Below are 26,379 nucleotides of genomic sequence, written 5' to 3'. Positions count from 1 at the left end.
TACTATATTGAACAATTGACACATGTATACCATTTGAACTGACAACATGCGCTCTACTTCATATTAAAAAAAGTTTTACTTAATAATTTGTCTGCAATCCTACAATTCTGGCTATAATTATCAGGAAAGAATTAAATATGGTTATTCTTCTAGCAGCTTACCATGTACCGGTATTAAAAGTGATTAATTACAGAGTTCTTGGAAGTAAAAATGTAAGATTTCTGTCAAATTTTTATTTTTATTATTTACTAAAGATTATGACATAATGTTAGCAGCAACTGTCAAGAAGGCAAGTTTTTCTGGCAATTTTAAGCCGCAATATTGAGGTTTAATGTGGAGCTGTATGGGGGATTTAATGTTGTAATTACAACATTTATTCAAAATTGCACTGTTGTCCTACAATTGTAAATTTGGCTGATTTCAATTACGTTTAAGTGTAAATTTTACAAATATGCCAAAGATCAGGTTTAAAAACATAACCATTTTCATTTAAAAGACAATATATTATGGCTTTAAAAATTTTTATGTTGCATGTTGACTCTAGCTTCATGTTTCAAATATGAAACCCACTATTTTCAACCAAAAAAGGCTAAAATAATTCCAAAATACCTGGTGATGTGCATTTGAATACAATCCTTTTTCACTTAACTACCGAAATCACAAAGGTCATTTTCTTAAATTCTTAAAAATATTTTTGATATACTTAGTCCTTTAAAAGTAGCTTTACTTACCTGATAATGTAATATAAAATATATAAAAATAGAACATGGAAAAATTGGCAGACATTAGGAGACCCATGTGTGCAGTCAATGGTTTAGATCAAAATAGGGACTTCTCTCATGGGCAATGCAATATGCCCACCAATCTCATCTCATTTCAAATTGAACTTAAGATAACATTTTGCCAGAAAATGAATTAAAATGTCTTTGTTTATGATGCAGTAAGATGGCAGGGTGGGAGTGGGACATGTAGATGGAGATTGCCCTTACAGATCAGAAATGTTGTGATTTTAACTGAAATAAAATGTGCCCACATAATTTATATGTCACCGATTCAATGATGCACATGCATGAGATGTGTCAGCCATCACTGGACCAGTGACCTCAGAATAAAACCAGAGACCTCAGGATTTTATCAAACTTAAATTTTACTGTATGTAAAGCACTTCAGGCTTAGTTTTTCACATGGTATGTCAGTACACCATTGGGCATTACAATCATGCAAAAAGTAGAAATAAGTTATAGAAAAATTGAGGGGGTCACTTATATCACTATTAATCTCACATCTTCGTTAAATGTTGCATCTGTGTGAAGCTCAATAAATGATCAGCGAGCTAATACACGCATTGACATTTGACAATAATTATAGGTGCTGGAAATGAAATAGCAATTTTCTTTGTTTTACCTGACCTCATTTGTTGGCTCAAAATTAAAAGGGGACATAATGTCATCACTGATCAGTGAACACTAACATTTTGTGGAAAACAAATAAGAATCTGTTCTTGATTGAAAATGCACATTATTGCTTTAAACTTCAGTTAATAATATCACTAGACAATCATTGCATGCATATGAAGTGTTTACTAACAGAAGCAAGCCTTTGTTTTAGCAGCCTTATTAACACAGGGATCAATACCAGATGAATCATACGCTCACCTTTCTTTTGTCGTTGCTGATATTTTCAAATTTGTGTCACATGACAGACATATAATCTGAAGGTAGTTATTGCCAAGTGGCTAAACTTCAACAACAAAGACCTCTAGTGATTCAGGCTGTAGATATATTATACCATAGATCATCAAAAACGATCTATGATTATATCATCCAGTCGATTTGACCGTGAAAACATTATGGTCAGTATATTTTCTCTAACCATGGTGTGATTGAGTAATATTACATGTAATTGCATGTTTGAAAATTGATTTTGAGTGAAGATCTTTGTTCATGTTGTTTCTAGTAATCATTAGTTTCTCCCATTTTCTCAAATTTGGCTTTTGAAATGGCTGAGAATAACATTCTAAATTGATTTGGTTTTCCACAGTGGAGCAAATAACATATGGGCTATCACTTTAAGAATTATACACTCTAGATGCTACAAATGTAGATGCTTTCATATTTATAATCCATTGAATATTCTTAAGTGCAAAATTTCAAATTCATCATTATCCATATTTGTCAGTTTAAACATTGCATTGTGGCTATACAACCTGCAGCTAAGATATTCACATTTGCTTTGTGAATGATGCTTCCACTTCATATTTCAGGTCAGTAGTATTAATAGTCCAGAATAATTACCTGAAGTGTTGGCAAAAAATCAAGTTGCAATGTTTGGCCTCATGAATATCTTGAATTACTGGTGAATATCAGTCATTTGTTGACAACTAAACACACACGTGACAATGCACTTGAACTAGGATAGATAACATGCTCATCTGTCAGGACACAGTTCTTCAACCCCAATATGGTTGTACACTCACAGAATGACATACAAATGAGTTGAGTATTGGAATTCATCCCCACCACAGTCCCCACATCTTCAGCTTGAATTTTGAGCTATGCGACTGCAGACGACAAGTTTCATTTTTTTTTAATTAAAAAAAGTTCATGACCAAATTTGGAATTAGCATGAAAAATGCATAAAAATGAGTACAAACAAGCCTAATATTAGTTCAGTGGTTCTTAAGATATCTCTTGATATTTTGAAAATAAATCTCAAAACTTTTTATGTAGCACTCAGCTGGGGGTCACTGGACTATGTATAAATTGGAGCATTTTGGTTCCTAGTGAATTGTATTCAAACTGAAGGTTATTGACAGGCTTGCCCTTTCTATCTGTATCAATTGAAAGTAGAGAAAACTACTAATTACTAATTACTCTCCTAATCAGTTGCCCTCATTTTCATTTTTATTTATTGGCTGACCTGTCTCTCAAGTACACAAGAACTAAACCTGTTTTTGTTCTAACTGAATTTAGAACTTACAAATAAATAGAACAGCTGACTGTGTGGGCCTGGCATCAGTTCTGCTACATGTACTAGTGATTCACAAGAATTTAGGGGTGAAATTGGGACAGACATATGGAAACTTGATGTTACTGTATAACTAAATGTTATATCTCCTTTTTGGAGCCATCTCCGTCAAACAAGACAAACTTCCTTTTAGGCCCCGATTTAAGCCTACTATGTTCTTGCCCCCTTGAAATGACCAAACTAGAAACACACTAGACATAGAATAGAGGATAAACAGTACATGTAGATGGTACAATCACATTCAGCCTAATATAGACAGGGCCACATTAGGTTTGGTTCTCATTCAAAAGGTTTTGGAAAAGAGATGAGGGAAGGGATTTCCCATGCAAAATTGACATTGCTAGCATAGCAATTGTAATCCTTTTTCAACACATTCTTGGAAAACAAAGATTTATTTTTTAATCCAAAATTTATTTATTTATTTACTATACTAAAACATATTTAAAGTGATTATTTTATCATCATAACAAATTTCTTGAGCTAATCAAAAATTATACTTGAAAATTCAAACAAAAAAATACGGACCCACGCCAGAAAACGATGTGGACGGGCAAGAACCAAAACATCAATTCTATATGGCCTAACCTAACCAGGAGTGGAGCTATTTTAGTACAGACCTTGCTGAACTTGGTTGGCTCTGTATATTTTATAGGCCTCTAGTCCACTGTTTTCACTTAGAGGTATAATTGCAATTCATTTTACCAATTACTGGTGCTATAAACCAGTTGCTTTCTTAGTTCCTGGATAAATGTCAAAAGATATGCTGGCAATTTACAACTTTGTCCTACCAATTATTCTGATTAAAAACATTTAGGCTTTCAGACACACTATATGGTTATTAATATGATTTCTGGAAAGAGAAAAAGGCCAACGGACCTTTTCTTAATGACTCAATATTAACCCCATTTTCTTTTTTTTCTTTCATGTATTTACGGACATAACAATATTAATATCATATTGTCTCAATACCGTACATAAACCATCAATATTTTAACATTGCCAGCAATTAACGATGCGATCGCTGGCGCCACCACCATTTACTTGTCCAGTCGTCTAGAACACGCTTCAAAATGAACAAAATATTTGCATACAGGGTCTACTTGGTTCGGCAGATTATTTTTTTGCGACATGTTATTTTTAAGCTGTTGTGCCACTTCAAGAAACATAAAAAAATTAGACAAATTGGGAATTAGTTCGACTCTTTGATTTCAAAAGCACCTAATACTCACTAAACTTAAAAGGGGATTTATACATTCATCCAGCGTTAATTAGTATCAAATAACATGATTTACTTCAGAAATGGAAGAAAAAAATGACACAATACGAAAATATTCTATACCAAACAGACAACGATTGTGACCTCCATTGTGCTGGCTATCATTAGGCATGCTATCATTCGTTATCCACATAAAGAAAAACTGAGCTAACGGTTGCTATGTACATTTGTGGTTATTTTGGTAGATTTCAGTTGGAAAGTAAAGTATATTCTGTACCTGATCAACATCTAGAGGCTAGAGCCTACATCCAGGGGCGGATTTAGGGGGGGGGCAGCCGGCGCGCGCCCCCTCTATTTTATGACTAGCAAAAGGCGCCGGCCTAACTTAAAAATACAACAAATGAAAGAAATTTTTAAAAATGAACAAATTCGGCCATGAACAGCAAACAATGGGCCAAAACCGTTGAGTTTTCGAGGGGTAACCCCTTAACACCATTTTTTCGTCAAGTAAATCGACCAAAAGGCGCCCCTCTATCAAAAATTCCTGGATCCGCCCCTGACATTTGTAGCCAATATCCAGGATTCCAGCTGCACCATCATAATGTACAATGTACAGTAGGTTCTGGGATTAAGGTGGAGTGGGGAGTGATTATACAAACATGGAAATATATTGTGTGGTTTTATTTTGGCTCATTAATGTATTATTAAGGCTAAATATACAGAGGTAAATTACCATAAATGTTTTAAACAGAACTTGAACAAGGGGTGACCTGACAAAACTCCACCATTACCCATTTTAACAACTGTTTAAAACCTTTTGAACTTTTTTAAGGGGTGCGGATTATGAAAAAGTGTTCCCTTTTCCGGAGGGGGGGGGGGCAATTTTGTGAAAAGTGATTTTGATTTTTTTTTAAAACTTTTTAAATAGGCCTATATTTTTGCCAATGTGGGGGATGCAGCCACAACCCCCCCAATCCACCCACCCTTGCATACAGGCCTGCATTATGTAGGTCTACATAAAATGACTTCTAAATTATTTTTTGTCTTGCTTTGGCCAGAAAAGTGGAGAAATTACATCATGGTATTATTAATTAAAGGTGACACAAAGCACATCTTTCTTTCTACATTTCCATTGATTTTACAGTACTATAAAAGTGAACATTTCGGTCAAGTCAAAATGCCATTGGCAAAAATGGAAATACAATTTCATTAACATGCATGCACATTCTCAAACACAATAATAATTCAAATTGAGTTAACTTTGACAGATGCATAAATTTGCCAAGAATAATTGCCTTCTACTTGTAACAAAGGGTTCATCCTTTAGATTGGCAACAATTTATCATTCCAGTAACTTAATCCCCTCCTCAAGAATATTTCTTTTTTTGAGAAATGTTACTGATGTTGGTACAGCATTTCTGTCCCGATAATATTATTCATCAGTGGGAATAGATTTAATTTGCAAAACAGATCATAAGATCACTTTGAGAGCACAAAGAAAATATTTATAATTTTTTTTTTTCAAATTTGACCATTTTTTCCTTCAAATTTCAGATTTCATTTCCCCAAAATAATCACAATAATAGATTCATCAGTGGGATAATTTGTAAAACATATAATGAGATCATTTAGTGAGCACAAAAAAAATTATTAATTTTTCCTTCAAAGCTGACCTTTTTTATGCACTAATTTTCAGAACACACTATATGCTATACAATCAACTGAACAAGATTTTTATAGAGGTGATATATGGCCCACAACCTACATATTGGTTCATTGTTTGCCCTTGCCTCAGTGCATTGACAGTACACAACCACCGGTCAACAACCTTGGCATGGTTCAGGTCAAGGCACTGGCATAGTAGTGGTCACTCACTGTTTTATTTTCATAAACCACCATCACTGCCCTTTCTTCTCCATAACACTGACTTTGGCCATAGACTGGCCATAGATGGGCATTTTTGTTAGCCAAAGCTAATGCAAATTGAGCGGATAGGAATAATGCAAATGTTGAGTCAGAATGAAGTGCTAGGTTCCAGTCTATTTCAGATTGGATAGCAAGGTACAAAGAAGCAAGGCTTTCTACTGACCTGATGCAAGGTCATCTAGTAACATTTTTCTTTCTTTTTGTTCAACAAAATGATACAGGCTTTGATACAAAAATTAATAACCCTTCATTTTATTTGTTCTAGTTTTCCTACCCGTGGTGTGTGTATATGTGTGAGAGATGTATCTGTGTGTGGTAGGTGTGGGGGAAGGGGTGTTGGTGTGTTTACCTGTTATAATTCATTTACTTTTTGATGCTACTTTACATACATTTCATACAAATTTGTAAAATTAAAGCACTGCCACTGAAAAACTCCATAACCACATTCCGTAGCATTGTTCCCACATATACAGTAAATGCACCTCATACATGCCATTAAATCCACAACTTGTTTGAAGAACACAAGCTTGACATTTTAGATGAGCAAATAAAATTGACTAGTAAAATTTACATAATTTCACACAAATATTAGTCCCAAACAAAAATGTTTGGTAGACTCATAACCGGTGCGATCTTACCTTTCCGATGTTGATTAAGATACTTCTTGCATCGATCCCGAGATGCGGAAAAACCAATAGTCATTTTGTCCCACATAAATGAATAAATAACAAAAACCCCGATCCCCGGTGGACTCACCCAAAAGGTGACGCCACACCATATGATCGCCTTATCCGACTTGGGATCCCCTACTCGGACCAAACTTGTAGGGGTGGCGGGGTCCGGGATAATCAACATCGGAAAGGTAAGATCGCACCGGTTATGAGTCTACCAAACATTTTTGTTTGGGACTAGACTCAGTACACGGTCGATCTTACCGCTTCCGATGTTGATTAAGATACTTCTTGCATCAACATCTGAAAGATCGATCTAGCAAGTAACCGACGGATGGAGGTACAAGATTGGTCAGCATCAGATCAGGGATCGGGAGCGGTAACGATGGTTTTCGCGAGGTCAGAAAATATTTTCCCCAACGGTCGGAAACAAAAAGACCACGCGATCACAGACATAAACCTCCTTACTTAATAAGTTTGGTGGTTAAGAATAGCGACACTGGTTCTTACCATGCTGAGTATTCTGTATAGTCTGAAAACCTGGTACCCGTACACCACCGTATTATGATCGCCAACAATGTCCCGGTAAACCTCCCGCCCGTCTCTGATTACTAACGTAACGGAAGTATCGTAGAGAAGGGCGAAGGTGGCTTCCGGGACACCGCCTGCTAGATCTCCTCAAGGGACAACCGAACGGTATACCCAAGATGATGAGATAGCTCGTGTCGAGTGGGTCGTGGGACGCGAAACCTTCGCGATCCACCGACCCCACCAACACCTGGACCAGCCATTGCGACAGCGGCTGGACCGAAAGGCTCTGTAAGGGTGATGAATGCGGTCGTGAGCCCCTCGCAAGGCTTGTGTTCGGAAGAAATAGTGCTGCAGCGCCTTATCGGACACCCCAGCCTATCTTTGGCTTCAGCCGAACCTTGCCCAACCCTGGGGATTGGAGAGGGACGAATGTCGGTATGCACCGCGCCCGTTCGTAGTCACGCGAACAGAGCGCTGAAACAGTGTCGCTCCAGTGTTTGTGAACACGGAAGCTAACCTCGAGACCGTGTGCAACTCAGCACCGCCGTCCGAAGCCAACGCCAAACCGAAAGCCATCTTGAGAGTTACGTATTTAAGCGTCGCTTTTGACGGAAGGTCAAAAGGGTGACCCTTAAAGTAATCTAAGACTGTGTTGGGATCCCTTAGGAGGATCACTTTCCTTTTTGGTAGACACTCGTTGAACATACCGTCGAGGCGTAGACTAATAAGGTAACCATCGGCTATGATAGTCGAATTCGCCTCGAAACCTCGGTGAATGGAGAGGACAGCTGACTTATAGCTGGCCCCAGTGGCCCGCTGAAGTCTTGCTTGGAACTTTTCTGTCAGAAACTCCGAACCAGCAGCACAGAGGCTCTAGCGGAGAGCTATTTGTCTCATTGCACCAAGCGTAGTATGGAGCCAGACTCTGGCTATACGTGCGGAGGGTAGACTTCCGTCTAGCCCCGCGATGAGAAAAACAGCTTCTGATGAAAAGTATACCTCCGCTGCGTGTTCCCTGGTAAGGGCCATGCATCTCACTGCAGGTGCTCTAGTGATAGACTGGTACCTCCGCTCCGGGCATCCGGAGTAGATCTGGTACTGGGAGTGCCAGCGGCCTTGCCGCTAGCAGAATGACAATGCAGTCTTCCCACCCGATCTTGGCCACCACCCTCATGAGTAGTGAGATCGGAGGGACTGCATAAGCTGTCATCCTCCCCAGTCTATGGACAGAGCGTCCACGGTGAATGCTTGGGGTCCGTGACCCTTGAGCAGTACACGGCAGTGGATGATTGCGATGAGATGCGACCAGATCTTTCGAGGGGTGGTACATCCCTTGAAGATCGTCTGAGCGACTCCTGCGGAGCAAGGGACCATTCTGCTGGTCCCGACACCCTTCCTCGTGACAGATTGTGCGCGAGGATGCTGGTGACGCCAGCGATGTGTATCGCTCTCATCGTAATCTGCCTGAACTTGCACCACCCTATCAGGTGTCGTGCATGCAGGCTCAATCGTGGTGGCCCGGAGTCCCCTTGTCTGTTGGGGTAGGCTACCACGGTTGTGTTATCCGTCAGGACAACGGTATGTGATTCCACGATCACCTCCTCGTAAGCGAGGGAGGTTGATGTGAAACTCTGTCTCTATGGCCCCCATAGGCCCGAGACGGAGTCTCCGTGGATGTGGACCCCCAGCCCCGCTTTGGCGCTATGGTCGCACTACGTGACATACCGGGGTGCAGGAAACCTGACACCCTGGGTCAAATTGGGCTGATGGGTCCACCACCAGAGTTCCTCTCGCGCGATCTCCGACAACGGAACCGCGAGGGATATTGGTGACGACTGGGCCTGCAAGCAGGCTAGAAGGTGTAGTTGGGTAAGCCTAACGTAGAAAACGGCAGTACAGTACGAGGTCTACCATACTGGCCATTAGGCCTACCACCTTCATCCATGCCACAGCGGGTTTTGCCCGAGACTCGCCAAGAGTCAGGCACACCGCACCATGTTCGCCACCCGCTCGGGTGAGAGCACCGCGAACCACTCCGTGAGGGTGATCTGGGCCCCTACAAATAGTGGTGACTCGTCGGGACCACGCTGGACTTTTTTGAGCTGATCAAAAATCCAGGGTCCCGCACCCTACGGACTATCAACCCCATGAGACCCGTAGTCTTCAGTGGAGTGCGTCCGTATATGAGCCAAACGTCCAGGTAGCAACTGATGTTGACACCCCTGTGCTTCAGGTACGCTGCCACCGCTCTGACCAAGAGTGTTAAACACCCTGGGAGAGATGGACAGGCTGGATGGCCGGTATCAAAACTGGTAATTTTGATCCTGTACCTAGAAGCGCAGATGCCTCCGATCTTGAGAGGCGATTGGCATATGCAGATAGGCGTCCGAGAGATCTAGCGATGCTGTTCCCATGCCCCTGATGGAGCAGGCTAGCACCGAGGCGAGAGTCCCCATTCTGAACCTCTGGGCCTGAAGAACGTGTTCAACAGCCTGCGGTTCCGGATGGGGCGCCCGTCGCCGGTCTTCCTTGGAGCCAATGGCTGCAAGATCACCCGTGGAACGGGGGGGAGACCGGGCCACACGCCCGCTTCGTGAGAAGCTGTGTGATCCCTGTCAGTAGTGCCCGACGCTGGGGGCCGCCTGACGGCACTACTGTGGACCTCTGAAATGTGCAGATGAATGTGGGGAGACTGGGTTGCCAGTCTGTAACCCCCACTCACCACTGACCATACCCAGGCGCTCAAAGAGATGGTTTCCCACCTCTGGGTGAAAGCCATAAGCGGGTCGTCCCACTGGGAGATCCCCTGTGGAAAAACCGCTGAGCCCCCAGGAATGCTCTGCCTAGCTTCCCTTGGAAGAGCGCTTGCTCTTCTTCGGGCTTGCCAGCTGTTCCTGTGCTACCCTTGCGCCTCCCAGAAATGGGTGCTGCAGAGGTAGTGGGCTCGGGTACTGTTGGTGGTGCACGGCCTGCTGAAGTCGGAGCTCCTACCCATGGTAAGGGCAGTTTCCGACCTCTTCAGAGTGCTCCGTTGGTAGCTTCTTTGCACGGTCCTCCACCGTGCGCAGAAGCATCCAAAGAGAAAAAGGACCCTGCCTTTCCATCGCGTTGAGCGATTGGAGTGGCAGGCCCCTCCCCGGCGCTGAGTGGACACCCTATGGGCTAGGCCCATGGAGCTCTCAAGTTGAGGCTAGCTGTTAGCACCGCTAATAGGCTCACCTCATGGAAGAGCTCAGATGTTGTCTGAGCGTGATACGCTTGACGACATCTGGGTCCCTCTCGGATCCCCTCAGGTAGGTCCCGTGGTCCTCCCGCGTTACACGCAGAGGAAGCGTGCAAGCACGCGGCGTCATAGCTCTACTGAGCTCGACAGCCCTCGATATCTACCCGTGAGGTTTGCCGAATGAGAGTGTAGGCGTCCCCTGTGAGGAAGCAGCAGCTGAGCATCCTACTGAAAGGGATCCCCTGGTCCTCCTCCATGGACTCCCCCTTAGGGGGTGTCCGGAGGAAGATCAGTGCTGTTGCTCCCCTCAAGCGGGCAGCGGGGAAGGAGACTGTAGTGATGTCACTACCGACTCAGCTTCCGACTCCTTTCCCTCGCCCACAGTATCCGTGATCATGCTCCGGCGATGACGGTAACTGAGGACGGGCATCTGAAAGCGGTAAGAAGGCATAACCACTGTGTGGCTCGCCGACTACCTGCCAGCAGAAGAGGGAGTACTCCCGCAAGACCCTGAGGTATCCGCCATGGCACCACTGGGTCCGCTTGCTCTCGCAGCCGTCGTCCTAGCGCTTAGCAGCACGGGCCTACCCTGATCAAGATCTGGGTTAGCCCCATGCCGGCTGGCCTGGTCAACAGCTGATGTTGGTACTGCGTGGCCATCGCTAGGCGACACTTGCCACGGTGCTAGGCCGTGGAAGAAACACCCTGCGGCGGGTACCACGGGCATACCCGCCGGCAGCTGACCCTGAAAGGATCCGCCACCAGGGTAACCCCATGGTACTGCAGTACCAGCACCGCCTCCCCTTGTTGCCACAGAGACTGTGGCGACTAAGGCGGAATGCTGCGGTACCGGTCGCGGTATCAGCGTGGTACCCGTGAGGGTTCCCAACTGTGGACCGCTGTACCCTCGCCACACTGCGTTCCCTGTTTGGGGGATCAAGCTGTGTGCTGGCGTGGTACCGGCGCGGTACTAGCGTAGGTGCCCGTGAGGGCTCCCGGCTGTGTACCACTGTACCCATGCCTCACTGCGTTCCCCGCAAGGGGATCAAGCCGTGTGTATGGGTACCCCGCTATACCGGCTGTCCCTTGGCTAGAGGGAGCTTGCCTAGTACCACGGGTAGCTGAGCGTGCAGATACCCCGATCAATCACCTCGCCACCTGAATAGGCAGCGCCAATCAATGGAGCTATGCCCTGTTGATTTGACAGTGATCGATCAAGAGAGGGTAATTGACCCATTGACGGTAATGGATCACCCACGCTCCGCTGGCTCTCGAGGACATAAGTGGGTTGTTGATCAGCTAGGCTGTTCAAGCTACTTACTGTACCCTCTAGAGCTTCGCCCAAGGTCGCTGTGTGTGGCGGACCACTCACGGCAGCTATGGGCGGGTGCATAGCGGCTACCACTGAAGTCAAGCCGTAGCTCGCCTTTGTAGCTGCCACCGAATGCACCTGGGTCGCTGTCCCGTGAGAGACTGCGAGCCCAACCCCTGAATAATCGCCAGCCAGTCCCTGTGGACAGCCAGCAGTTATTCTAGGGCCCAGGGTATCACTCGGCGGCCCCGCCATGGAACGCTGCCGTGTGACAACCCCAGTTGGTTCTGCGAAGACTACACCCACAGCGTTAGCCGCGGTATCGTCTCTGTTGAACCCATGCATGCTAGGGTTCAACCCAGGCAAGCCCGGGTACCCTTGCATGCTGCCCGTCGCTGGCTACTACTGTGGCTGTTTGAGCCTGTAGATATGCCTGCAACAGACGGGTGTCCTCCTGCTAAAAACCCGTGAGGATTTTCGCTAGAGGACTGGTATCCTCCTGCTACAAACCCGCTTAGGGTTTTCGCTGGTGGTTACCGCTCTGCTGCCTGCTACTTTGCTCCGGCGTATAGTCAGTGCTTTCGCTGGCTGCTGAGCCTTTGGACGCGCTTAGCAGTCCCGAAGGAACCGCCTGCTTGTCCGGGGACCGGAGCCCCTTAAGCAGACCTGCCATGACCCATAGGGGCTGTCACAGCAGAATCTACCGTATCGACTGGTATCCTCCTGCTGCAAAACCCGCTAGGGTTTTCGCTGGTGGTTACCGCTCTGCTGCCTGCTACTTTGCTCCGACATATAGTCAGTGCTTTCGCTGGCTGCTGAGCCTTTGGACGCCGCTTAGCAGTCCCGAAGGAACCGCTTGCTTGTCCGGGACCGGAGCCCCTTAAGCAGACCTGCCATGACCCATAGGGGCTGTCACAGCAGAATCCACGGGATCGACCTTACCAGTGCCCTTGGTAGATTTCTTCTTCGTCTAATGGCGATGACGGAGCCTACCCAAATCGTCAAGCTGGAACTCGGAGAGTCCTAAGCAAAAGAAAGACATCTAGAAGATCGTGAGCACTCCTGTGGGTGAAACAGAGCGGTGTGGGTCCCGCTCCGCTACCAGGGAAGGGCAAGTCCGACAGGGCCGAGGCGAAGCGCGGAGAAAAGGGAGGGGGGCTCTACCCCCCAACACGCGACTCAAGCCCAGTAAGCAAACCTGAGCACGGAGGCTGGTCGCTAACGTTAGTGGTAAAGTAAGGACTGGCTAACTTTATTACTAAAATGTCAGACGGGTCCCTACCAATCCCCACCGTATGAATATCTGATTAACTCGTCTTTATTGGACGGTAATGAAGACATAACGATAGAGTAATCACCCTAACATAGCAACAATAACCTACCGTACATGAAATACAATGTGTATGTACAAACATCTATTGTAACTTACAGGCTGCAATGGTTGTTTTACGTGGGAAACAAAATGAATGGCGCAACGAGCGGCCATTTTGAATTGCTCGTGTGTCCCGTGATACAAACGGAGGCACGATATGTAGCTAAGTTTTGGATCGTTTTTGTCACTTTTTCGCCAGAAAATGCCGTCAAAACTATCCTCAGCCGAACAATACCGGTTTGGTTTTACCTAAGGTGTGAAACTACAACCGTATATCTCGCCTTTGGTCGAGAAATTGATACACAGTGCTATGAACAATCGATAGGCACGCCTGTGTCAGTCGTAGACCAAGGAGGATAAGGGGCGATCATATGGTGTGACGTCACCTTTTGGGAGAGTCCACCGGGGGATCGGGGGTTTTTGTTATTTATTCATTTATGTGGGACAAAATGACTATTGGTTTTTCCGCATCTCGGGATCGATGCAAGAAGTATCTTAATCAACATCGGAAACGGTAAGATCGACCGGTGTACTGAGTCTTTGCAATGCACATCATTCCCAACAGTACACTTGATTTTTTCCCAAACAATATATTCCACATGATGTCAGTTTCTTCAAATCAAGATGCCCAACTCATCCCCATACTATGCCAACATGTTCTATGTACCGTATTCAAAGCACTAGTACAATTATGGCAGTCAACAATGCCTTCTAAAGACACAAAGAATATCAACTTGAAAACATCCAATTTGCTAACAAAATTTGTGGTTACAAGTTAAGCCCATCCAAGTTATAGCCGGCACATTATTAGTACCACGTTTCATTATGGTCTCAGGCTTTTTGACTTCAAAATAATGTGGCATGCATGCGATTGACAAAAGGTCACAATGAGTGCATGTATACGCCAGCCCGGCCAGCCGATTAATGCATTGATTGCACCGATCTGTGATTAATCATAACATTTTCATGTTCCAGTTTAACTGGGGCACAACATGAAGTGCCGTGGGCAACTGAAGCAAGCCTGCGCCATGGTCGTTGAGGTATGAGTGCGAGGCACGGTGCACTCCACGGCCTGCCAGTTAAAATTGCTAGTTACCGGCCCAAGGCGCATGGTACACACTCAAATGTTTTTGTTACATTTACCATATTATTCATACTTTCCTTCTATTAAAGCTCCTCAAGTCATACCTCATTTCAGGTTTCTTAAGTACAACATCTTTCTAGATTCTAAGTCTAGAAATACTTTCAAAATGTCCGCTCTAATTACAATCACTCTACTTCGTTTATGGGTTCAAATTCTTTGCGAATCAAGTGCAGCAGAAAACCAAGAGAAAATTACCTTCCACCAACTTCAAATTATAGGTCATTAACTGTAATACGCTTTGACGATTTTTCGTATCATATGGAAACCCGAGCTCTTGGAAAGACCCCGGATTTTGTGTATAATGCAGGATTCTGCAGATCTCATTTTTGAATTGGTTGCCAGTGGTCGGTTGCTGCGCTAGTGTTTTTTTTGTAATTGCCTGTCAGACAACAATTATTGGCACAATTTTTCTTGAAGTAGGCAGCTGCCGTTTTCAAGGAACATTATTGTATTTTTCAAGTGACATCTTACAAGTGGAAAAATGATAAAAGTGAGGGACACAGACGGAGAGGGAGGGAGAGAGAGAGGGCAAGGCACAAGAATACATGATGTATTTAGGTTGAATCTCCCTTCCCACTTTCACTTTATTCAGTTATCACACGATTTAATACTTAAATGCAAAAGATTTGATAACAGATTTTATCACAATACCTGAAGCATGGCTAAATACATCGATACATTTTATTAAATTTTCAAAGTCTTGTTTTTAGGCCCCAAAAAATGTTTGATTGGCGTAACCTGAAGTACCTGTTACCCTAAATATACTGCCGTCCCTGAATATTTTCATTTATTTTGAGGGAGGAAAAGAAAATAGTCACTGAATTTGATATTATGGATAACAAATGCTCTAGTATAAATGAAACAAAGTAGTTTTTGATGTTTGAAGTTTTAAGAGAGATATTCTGTGTGTATCATTTGTCTTTTAGTATTCAAGGTTTTAGTCTTTAGTCAAGATTTAGTCTTTTACCAAAAAAATTATACTTTTACCAATCAAACACATTTTGTAGGCCTTTGCAATTCCAGCCATTTTCTTTTGCATAATTTTGCACTGAAACTTCCTCTTTTAGTTAATCAGCTTATTTGCATATCTGCATAATTAATTAGCTAGTTAATTATGCAAATAAGCATGATTAAAATACAGGCACTAGAAGACAATTAGAATTATCCACTGATCTACAGCATTTTACGCTTGAGATGATGACCCAGAATCCAACAGAGTGGCTCCCCTAGTATTTATCTAACACTATTTAGGCTATGTAGGTGTCATGATTATGTTGGCAGCCTACTAATGACTGATGACTATTGTCAAAAAGACCAGCAACCGCTAGTCATCATAACTGTTACTTGGCGTCAGCATTGCTGGGCCTGCCAACAACCAGGCTAACATATCACAACAGACAAACCTGAGATAGCAAAAATCATCCACTGGAACATGCTGCTGATGAAGCTTCCTTCCTTCACCTTTCTTTGAATCTAGGACAAAACAATCTGATATTTTGAACACATTTTAATCAATCTCATATTTTGGGTTACATTAATTAATAATTTAAGTGACTTAAACGGTTAAAAACCCAAGTTGATTACTGATTTACAACGTAAATAAAATGACCGATTCATCTTTTTAAATACATCACCAGGTAAAATTTGCAAAAACTAATAACCTGATTTTGTACATCCAAAGATGGTGGAAAAATCCCTCTTCTTTTCAACATTGTTTGTATGCTCCCCAAATGTGTTTCATTGTCCTTTTGAAATGTATTTACGTATCTAGGTTGTTAACATTATATTATGCGTACTAGTGTTGTTACAGGAGTCTCAAAATCATCCACTTCTTTTCTGTGTGTAGCGCACCATTAGCATAATTATATCTGCACTAGAAAAAAATCAAATGTTATCGAAGCATAAAACACTGCGTTGTGTCTTTATATGAATACCAAATCACAAATATATATTGCACTCTATTCACTGGTAACCATTCATGCAACACAAATTACTGGTCAGTTTGTAAATTTGCTAAAGGCAGTGTTTTATTTTACAGCATAAAAATGGGAATCAAATCAAAAACGTGACCTGTCCCACTTTAATAGTGATTACCAACTCATGCTTTCTAACCTCACATGAATAGAACTAGAAAATCAGTTTTTGTTGGGCTCAGCCCTTATGTCAATGTTCAATCAAAAGGGACTCAGTTCACTGACCCGTGTATAATATGAACTTGTGAATTGAACTTTGCACTTTGTATTAAATATTGAAGCATAAATATTTTGGGCTTGGTTGAGAGTTTGATTCATGTTGAAATGGATTAACCCACAATCTATTCATGAGGCACAAATCATGTATAGAATGGTTACAATTCAGTGCATTAAAAGCGGCAGGTGAAATCAAAAGGTCTACCCTATGCTATAGGGATTGTGGTGACATTCACAAGGTTCCAACCATCCTTAATTCCAGGCCAGGGTAAAAGTAACAGAGATTCAATCTACATGGCTCTTGCTAGTTCACAAGAATACAATCTAAAAGAAAACTCAATTTTGAACCTTAAACCAGACTTGCTTTTCAAAGAAAATCATACAGATATAATGATCATTGCGCAACTGAATTTGGAGTGATGTTTCGCCAAGTAGTGCATGCCCAAATTATACTTTCTCCTCAGACCTGCTATGTTGGAAAGACTGATCAAATGAGCGCGTAGCGCATGGTGGCACTCACAGACATAGCGAACGCATAGCTCGAGCAATCAAGCGCAAGGCGTTCAACCGAGCGCGTTGCAGACGCCACCTCTCTGGATGATAGCAACAGAGTCCGAAAGTAGTGCTATCCCACAAAACCTGTGTTATATCCAGTGAACTGCTAAACCTAGGTTTTAGCAGTATCGGAGTATAGCGTATTTTAAAGGGCCATGTGGTAGGGCTAAACTGAATGCACAAACATACTAAGTTCTAAGAACTGTGTCCCGACACGGCCGACAGGGCCGACAGGGCCGACAACATGGTCTATGCTGAAAAATTGCAATGTTTTACTTCCGATCTTAGTGTTGGCTAGATCATAGGCCTACAGTGATACAAGTCTGTAGGATTCATGATTTACAGTAAAATGTTAACAATTTGTTTTCCATTCTCAAGGTAACTTTCTGTTAGAAGTATGATTGTTGTCTTTGACTGTTTATGAGCTAGTAAACACATTTAAATACTGCAGACTTTGTCATTACACTGAATGAGAAAATTATACAAATGTCATATTTATCCAATATCCACAGTACAGAATAACAAACCCTACAAAAATATTTTATTCCCTGGATACAACCTCAATGCCCTAAAAATATGCATTGTCAAGTTCTGTTTAGAGAGGTCAAATAGCACTGAGTGAATTATGACCTGTTTGGATTGCACAAAACTATTCTACTTGCAAAGAGGGCATATTATTTTATAGCAAACTTTTACATGTATTTTTTATGGTCTATGCTTTCCAAGTTCACCAACTAGCTGGGATGATGTGGCTGACCTTTATGCAAATGTAACATGAACTTGGCCTATAATAGCAAGCCCCTTCCCTGATGTACAATTTACATGTACAATTGTACATGGTATATTGTAGGCCTATATCCTCTAATAAAGGCGCAGGGCATGATATTTTCGAAAAGGGGGCGATTATAAGGTCCTTTTTACAACAATAATTTCCAGAAAATTGTTAGGTAAGCTTAAAAATAATGACGAAATGATGAACTATATGTACTTGCGATCAATGACTTCCAGTTTTACTTTTACGGTGTATTTTTCTCCAACAACACCACTACCAATTGTGTGTTGACCGTGATATGCTTACTATACACAAGAATGACAAGATATCATGGAAAATTGTTTGTTTTATTTTCATTTCACATGCATATATTTTCCAAGGGGACAATCTTCCCCACCTGCCCCCATTGCTTGTTACACCTCTAACAACAATTGATTAGGGCCATTAGAAATTCAGAAATAAGATCTCAAATGAACCTTAAAGGTATTGGTTCAAAACAATGAGCCCTGAGGGGGAACTGAACTACACACCTGGAATTCTCACAATACCTTCTGTGATAATTAACCCAATTCAAAACTAATTTTGAGCAATATCATCAAGTAACTTATCACTGTCATAGCCCAATCAGTTTGATTCATGCCATATTTTGGGCCAGTTTAAAGGCTCGCACGCAACATGCTCCGAAAACCCTCCCATTATATGAACAAATGAGGCAGAAAAATGATGGTAAACATCAACGTCATTTCTTTCAGAATCACAACAACAAAAACGAAGGTCAAAGTAAGTATTCAGACTTTGAAACCTGTCCTAATGATATCATCATATCAGAACATAAAAGAGCATCCCAATCAATTTTGAATAGACAAGATTAATAATAATTTGTTAACAATATAGATATCCATCAAAAACAGAGATATGTAGACTTTCTGGGTGCAGCACATTTGTACTGGAACCAAAAACTATACCAACTGTATGTTTCCCATGCATGACATGTTTCTTTTTTTGTTGCAGAGCAATAATTGGAACTTGATAGAAATCAACAAACAAAAAACAACTGGTTTACCGCAACACATAAGGGGGCCATCCATTTAATGTTTTCTTTGTACAGAAGTAATCTACCTGTTAAAAAAACCGATGAGTAAGTGACTACAATGTGTTGTCAGTTGTGTGAAAAACAACCCCAAATCCACTCTAATCCGTCGCCATAAATTAACATTTTTCCGCTCTATTTTACCATTAAAGCCAGACAATCAAGAAGTTGTAAATCCCTTTCTATTTTTCTCTAATGCATGGATCAGTTTTGCTATCTGAGCTTGGCGGAACAAAATCTAGTTTTCACAAAATGTATGTCATTCAATACAAGTGAATGCAATATTATACACGATATGTCCGTAGTACAATCTATATATGCCTTGTATCAGATAAATGAAACAATATTGAAAATGGGCTAAGCAAATATGGACCTATTTTGATATGGCTTCAAATATCCATCCATACTGGCATACTTGAGATGACCAGATGGGGAAAATTTTAAGGGGCGATGTACAAATGTATGATGCATAACTGATGAAAGCCTTGAATATTATGGTCAAGGTTCACTGTGGGTTCAAATCAAAGAGAAACGAACCCAGAACCACTGATCATGCCTCTCTTTCTCATCTAAAATTCACAAACAGGCTAAAATGCACACATTTTGCAATTATCAGAAATTATGCAGGTTATAAATTTTTCTTTTTTTCAGCCCCTGGTAAAATAATATATAATTGATTGACCCTGCTTCATGTCAGAGACCTCTCACATCACTGAATTAAAATGAGGTTGATAATAGGCTTCACTGACATGGTCAGCTTCAATGGACACTGAATGGATACAACAGCTTTTTCTGCCTGATCATGCATTTCAACACTAATATAATTATTATTATCCTACATGTATCCAACTTCATAATTTGCAATCATTTTCCCCCGGAATGGACTAAATTATGCCTTTTTCTGTCTGAAAGCAGTGCCCCTTCTGAATGCATTAACAATGTTAACCACATTAACTAGCCCTTGTTTCCCAGTCATGTGACAATTTGGTAACCCCGGTGTCAACCCATGTGCTCAAAATTACATTGACATTGGGTGGTTTTCATTGTGTCAGATTCATGTCTGACTACAAAGTGCTGGCTGGCTCAGTTCCATCTGATACCCTCTGACTGAGATAGCCCAACTACCGCAAAAAAACACTTGCTGAGTGCTTGGTATAGAGGGCGTCACAGAACGAGGGAACTGGCCTTGTTCTAAGTCAGGCAGTTTAGTTTGTCTGAAATCACATGCAACTTTAAGAAGGAAAACATACTGTTGTATATAGTATACTCTCTTGAGTCATTAACTTTCAGAAAGCTTAAATATTCAGGGTCTATGATCTGAGATGAAAACAAATAATTTACATCGAGGGCATTATTTCTGAAATCATTATGGGCTTCTGGAAGCTGAAGTAATTCATATTCAGTTGCCAAAAGAAATTTAATAGTAGGCCTACAGCCTACACACTTGTCAAAATTTGGCAAAACATTAAATTGTTTGATCTGTGGACTAGCTACCCCAAGGAAATGCTATGTCTAGGTACATGAATATTGCTGAACTTTGACATGCTAAAACACTTCAGTTTTGAAGCTACATCTTCTGAGCAAAACCTAATTAATTCTAACTTTTTGTTTTCTTTTAATTTCAGCTTCCAAACTCTACATGTAGCACTGTACACACTGAATTTTTATAGATCCTGCTTTTAAAAACCTGAAGAGTGCTCATGTCAAAATTAAATTGTGTTGAGAAAATGAAATTGAGAAATTAAGAACTGAAATGTTATCAGAAAGAGTTCCAGATCAGAAATCAGTTTTTAAGCAAACACATTTCTCTTCCTTCACTTTTAAACATTTCATGTTTTGGTAGTCATAATCATACCAACCACTGCCCAGTCTGTGATATTGACCCTCAATCTGTAGTACTTTTATACATTTTTGTGGAAATTCTTTGACACAAAGAAATTCACCTGGGCTCAACAATCACACAGGTACACAGCACCGATTTATGACCTGTTTCTGATTAGCATTATACTCTGGAATTCTGGAATGCTTCTAAGGGTCAAATCAGGTCAATTTCCACTCATACCCAGTAAAGTGAGGGGTAAAATAGCTAGGGCAAGGTCAATGTCAAGATTGTACAGAGGTCACAAGGTCATCATGGTCACCAGATAGCAAGATTGGGGTGAAATGACTTCTGCTGTGCAGTGCCCATCAAATTCCATGTTAAAACAGGTGTACCAACAGTCACATCAATGACACTGTATCCATACCTGCTTTCATGAATATTCATAGTATGGTTTAAATATTCATCAGCACATCTTGCCTCTTCTTGCAATGTCAGGGATTGTATTTGTCTTTTGTGTGTGATGCATGAAAAATATCACTCATTTCAGAAATTACAGGTAATTTTATCAGATCTTACTGCACTCCAACAATTGGAGGAAATGTTTACAATATTACATTGTTTCCAAATTTAATCTAAAATCATGCTTAAAATTTGTATGGTGGATATTATCCATCAAAACATGCATATTATGTGTTTAAAAAACAATGACAAAAAAGTCACACATACTGGTTCTTTTTGCCGATCAACAAAAACACCCACAACTTTAACAACAAAAGTATGGTTTTGGACACTTTTGGTGTCCATCGATATAAAACATTTGAAATGTACAATTATAACATGAGCAGGTAGCAACAAACAAAATTGCATGACCTATTTTTTAATGGGGAACAAATTGGACAATGTTGTTGAAATAAATTTGTTTTAGAAATCTTTAAAAATACAATTTGAGCACCGGTAAATGAAATAGATGAAGTCTTGAGACACTTGATTCATAAATATTATTGAAGCTAGCATTAACTGTGCTGCTCACATGTAGGGCAAGTAGTACAACCTACACTTTAACACAAGAGTGGGAGCTTTCAGTTTTGGGCAGGCCTACTTACCACATGTAACATTCAACCATTTAGCATCATTCAGTCTATGATGATGGCCTACTGGCTTATGAGGTCAACAGGAGTGGCTACCACTGATAGCACAACTAGTATCATTTCCTTGCAGGTTGTACTTTGATGTTACCTAGAAATGCCAAAGTACTTTTTGCGAGTTCACATCAAGGTCCTTCGTTCTGTATCTCTTTAAATTGCTAAAAATTGTACAATTGGTATCATATTATTTGTTCATATAGGCCTAATATAAATCTAGTTTCATGTTTTACAATGTATGCAACATTTAGCACATGAATTGATCAATGAACAAACCATATCAACTGTGGTTTTTTTTTAATAATTGAATAATGGCAACAATTTAAAAGTAGTGTTCAGGTTATCCAACAATTTTTTAAGTTGTTATAATGGAGAGCATTTTTGAGCTGGATATTAATTAATAAAACCAATTAATGAAAGAGGCAAACAGTCTGGTGTTTGGGGATTTCAAACAGGTAATGAAACTATAAAGCCATAATGATCTCATCCCAATGGCAGAGTTGAATGACCCACCCAGTTGACCCCCATTAAGTAAGTCGAGCTAAAATTTTCGACCCGAATTGTGGAATATGAGTTTTTGTACCCAACCTTAAATGCACAAAGAGTGCAGCATTGGAACTGTGTCCTAGGGATTGTCATGTTTGAGATCCTAGTGTGTGTAAAAGGTCATTCTTTGAATGTAGTGTATTGGGGTTAAGGAACTGTGTCCTAGAGATTGTCCTTTGAGATCCTACAATAAGGTCATTCTTTGAGTACAGAAGTCAGGGGTCGCATGGTGTGTTAGGCGCACATTTATTCATTTTGGCCCCAATTTTTTATTTTTTGTTGCTTTATGACCCCCATTTTTAGACCTTGCTCAACCCCTGCCCGAGTTTATGACCCCAAAAATTTAATTTTAACCCCCACTTAAGCAGTCATCCATGATTCCTTTCTTAAACCTAGCACCACCCCTGGTAGAAGTGTATTGGGACACAGACCCGTGTAAAGGGTCTATGCTTGGGGTCTCTGAGTTTTAAGGAAAGTCTTTGTCCTAGAGATTGTGTGGTTAAGAATAAGATCCTAGTGTGTGTAAAGGTCGTAAGTTATACTGTATTGGGGTTAAGGAACTGTGTCCTAGAGATTGTCATGTTTAAGATCCTAGCATGTGTATTAGGTCATTCTTTGATTGAGTTTGGGGTTAGGACCATTACTACACGTATGTACCCATAATACACTGGAACTGGATTGAAACCATCATACATTGAAATGCTCAGCTATGACTGCAATCATGCCCTCTTTGCTCAGTGTCATTGCCAAGAGATAGAAATTTTTGGGGTCCAGCTAAAAAGTTATGAAAAGCATGTAAAGACAACACAATATACTGAAGAACTATAGTCATTTGTAATATTCATACATTTGTACATTACCACATAACAACATAGTACACAAATATTCTTAGAAATATATATAAAGGTAAAAGAGCTTAAATGGAATAACAGTTTCTCCTATGCATGTCCAAAGTCAGCCCAGTGTCCAAAGTCACCCGAGTTTACGGTACCATTTTCATCAAATTCATAGATCCACCAATGAGGCCAATTGTGCCTAATCCATTCTAATTTTATATAATATTGAGCTGACTTTATACCGTACAATGTAGAAAATGGGAAAGCTTGAAAGGGAATCAATTTGGTTAAAATAGATCCTAATTTTTGTGTCCTGTCTACGAGATTAGACCCATTTACCGGGTCATACGCTTGTTGTTTTCTTCTTCCTCCTCTTAATATAGTTTGTTCGGCTCATAATTAGTAAAAATTTTCAGTTTTTGTTACTGTGCTCAATAAAGTTCCAACTTAAAATTTAATTCACATAAAGCACCAGCTACCAGTCATGCATTAATATATGTACGCAATGCGCAACTAGCATTTAAAGGAGTATTTCGTGATCCTAGCATCCTCTATTTATGTCATTTTTCAGTAGATATCCACGAAAAAACCTATTCCCAAAATTTCAGTTGATTCCGATATTATGCGTTACATGAGTTATGCATGATTTTTATATGTGTATTACACTGCTCCATAGACAATGCGTTGTAATTTTGTTCTGGTGCACCAGAACGAAATTCAAATTTCACGAGATCTTTGCTAAACGAATTAATCTGCAAGAAATATTTTGTACATAAACATTATGTAGCCAGAGGTTTCCGGTGATATAAAAATCTCAACTTTTTTTGAGAAAAGTGGGGGGATGAGGCTGTGGATCACGAAATGCCCTTTTAAGTGCTGCGACACCATTCTATAATCAAATACGCAATGTACTATTATTAAATATGCATCTCATTTTTTTGCCAATTATAAGCCAAACAAACTAAATAGATAGCCAGGCATTTAATTTCCAATATGTCTTGCCCGGATTGTGAGCCTAACATTTTAAACTGAAAATCTACATTTAATGCATGCATTGCATTTCCAGGTCTGAAAATCAAATTTGAAATTAGCGGCCGGCCGGTCATCACTTACCTATTCGATTTCCAGATCCAGTCCTATGTGCCTGTGTAGCGCTACTGCTGTGAGATGGGCTTCCGTGTCCGTGTCCGGATGGTGGCGGATGGTGTCCTGTACTCGGTGATGGCAACTGTGTTGGTGTTGACATGGTTGACTGTGGCCCCTGCGCCATGGACGATGATGATGGTGGTGGTGGCGGCGGTGGTGGGGGTGGTGGTGGAGGTCCTCCATGTAAACAGGATGCGGGATTCATCATCTTGACTCCTATGGAGGTACTATGGTCTGCGTGAAGATGTATGTTATTCATGTGGAAAACAATTTCTGGCTTACTAAATGTCTCCTGAATTAAGATGGTGGTTGCCAAGAAATGGCGACAGATGCTGCACTACAGCTGACCTCTTGTTGGTTTTCTAGTTCAGTTTATAATGTCATCAAACAAATCTCGTCCTACGCACAAATGTAATCACAAGTCCCCCTAGTTCACAAGCAGAACTAGTCAGTGTTTACAAATTTGAAGTCTTAAGAATAAGTTTGTATGAGGGGAGCTAAATCATGCTCCATGAACCGAATTACTAACTACACGTACTGCTATGGACTAGAACACAGAGCTAGTCAAAAGCAAACTCGCCTGTATTGGTGGTGTACTGCGGCATTAGATTCTGTCTGGCTGCGGGTAGGTAACTAGGTCATTGGAAACTGTGCCACCAGGCCAGCTAGCAAGGCTGGGTTGGTCTCTCACTTGGCCGGGAAGCTACAGATGAACTAAAACACCGGCGAGGATTTTACTCACAACTTCTTCTGTTTACTGCAGTCACACACACAATGTACCCGTAACACAAATACGAATCCGGTAAACAACAATCCGGTTAGCTCGCTACGATTTGTAGAAAATCATGGTGAATTTCTCTCTGGCAAACTACTCGCTGTAATGTGTGTGTGCCGAATAGTCTACTTGCCTAGTTTGTACATGTACCTTGCTCACCGCTGCTGTGTAAATGTAGATCATCATCATAGTCGGTTTTTCTACGCGAGTTTGCTATGTGTGTCAAGCAGCGCTGTTATTGTTGTACACGCATGCAATGCTGAATCTTCACACATGACCGACCAACGAGGTCGCGGAATAAATGACTCGATTGTAGGGGAGGATTATATCAAAATGTAGGCAACCCGGTTTTGTAATTTAGGTCGCTCCTTATTTTAGAGATTTATGGATATCATACATGCAATTAATATGTTCCATCTGTCTTGTTATTTTATAAACATTCTATTCGTACTGTATTTGGTGCAATATAAATGGAAAATAAACTTCATGTCTCGGAAAAAAATTGGATCAAGGCGAGACAATTTGTACCAGCTTCCCTATTACGAAATGAAGTGTGCCAAATGTGACCTTAAGTTTTCAGGTCATCCGCGAGCCCTTAGGCGAGTGGAAATTGAGTGCTTTGAACAGCCAATCGCGCTGAACGTGAAAAGCCACAGCCGATCGGTGGCCTAGTTCTCCAGCAAATCTGGAATACCTAATTACAGTAAAGATGTAGAGGAGGGGGAAAAGAGGGGAACGGTTTCGTTGGTATACGTGTGCATAAGGTTTTAATGAACCGTTTAGCTGTTTATAGTGTATCCGCACTACTCGCTGTCCCGGTTTTGCTTTTGCAGACCCTTTTATTGGTGTCAACGGTGGGACGTTCGTCCCGGCCAGTACGGCCGCGGGAGGAAAAATGTTCGGGGTCGGGGGGTGGGGATGGGGATGCAAAGTAAAAATAAGAGTTGGGGTCAACACATTTTGCCTCAACCATTTGCCGCAAAAAGTGGAAATGTGGGTTTGTAGGTTTCTGACCAAATTAACCTCATATTTGGACATTTTAGCCCCAAAAGTGCCAATTCTATTATCCGCGCGCTTCGGGCGC

At 41.5% G+C, this 26,379-nt stretch overlaps 1 protein-coding gene across 1 annotated transcript in view; it reads right to left on the bottom strand.

Annotated features, from left to right (window-relative positions):
* LOC140155703 (nuclear hormone receptor E75-like) overlaps positions 1-25,530 on the bottom strand; it is a 228,509-nt gene extending 202,979 nt beyond the window's left edge. Inside the window, 1 exon segment of the mRNA XM_072178636.1 lies at positions 24,488-25,530. Coding sequence (XP_072034737.1) covers positions 24,488-24,779 — 292 coding nt within the window. The 5' untranslated portion in view covers positions 24,780-25,530.
* Positions 25,531-26,379: the final 849 nt, after the last annotated feature.

Source organism: Amphiura filiformis, chromosome 6 (genome assembly GCF_039555335.1).
Source record: "Amphiura filiformis chromosome 6, Afil_fr2py, whole genome shotgun sequence".
Classification (NCBI taxonomy): domain Eukaryota; kingdom Metazoa; phylum Echinodermata; class Ophiuroidea; order Amphilepidida; family Amphiuridae; genus Amphiura; species Amphiura filiformis.
The sequence above is the reverse complement of the archived record's forward strand: the minus strand, read 5'-3'. Positions and strand labels throughout refer to the sequence as shown.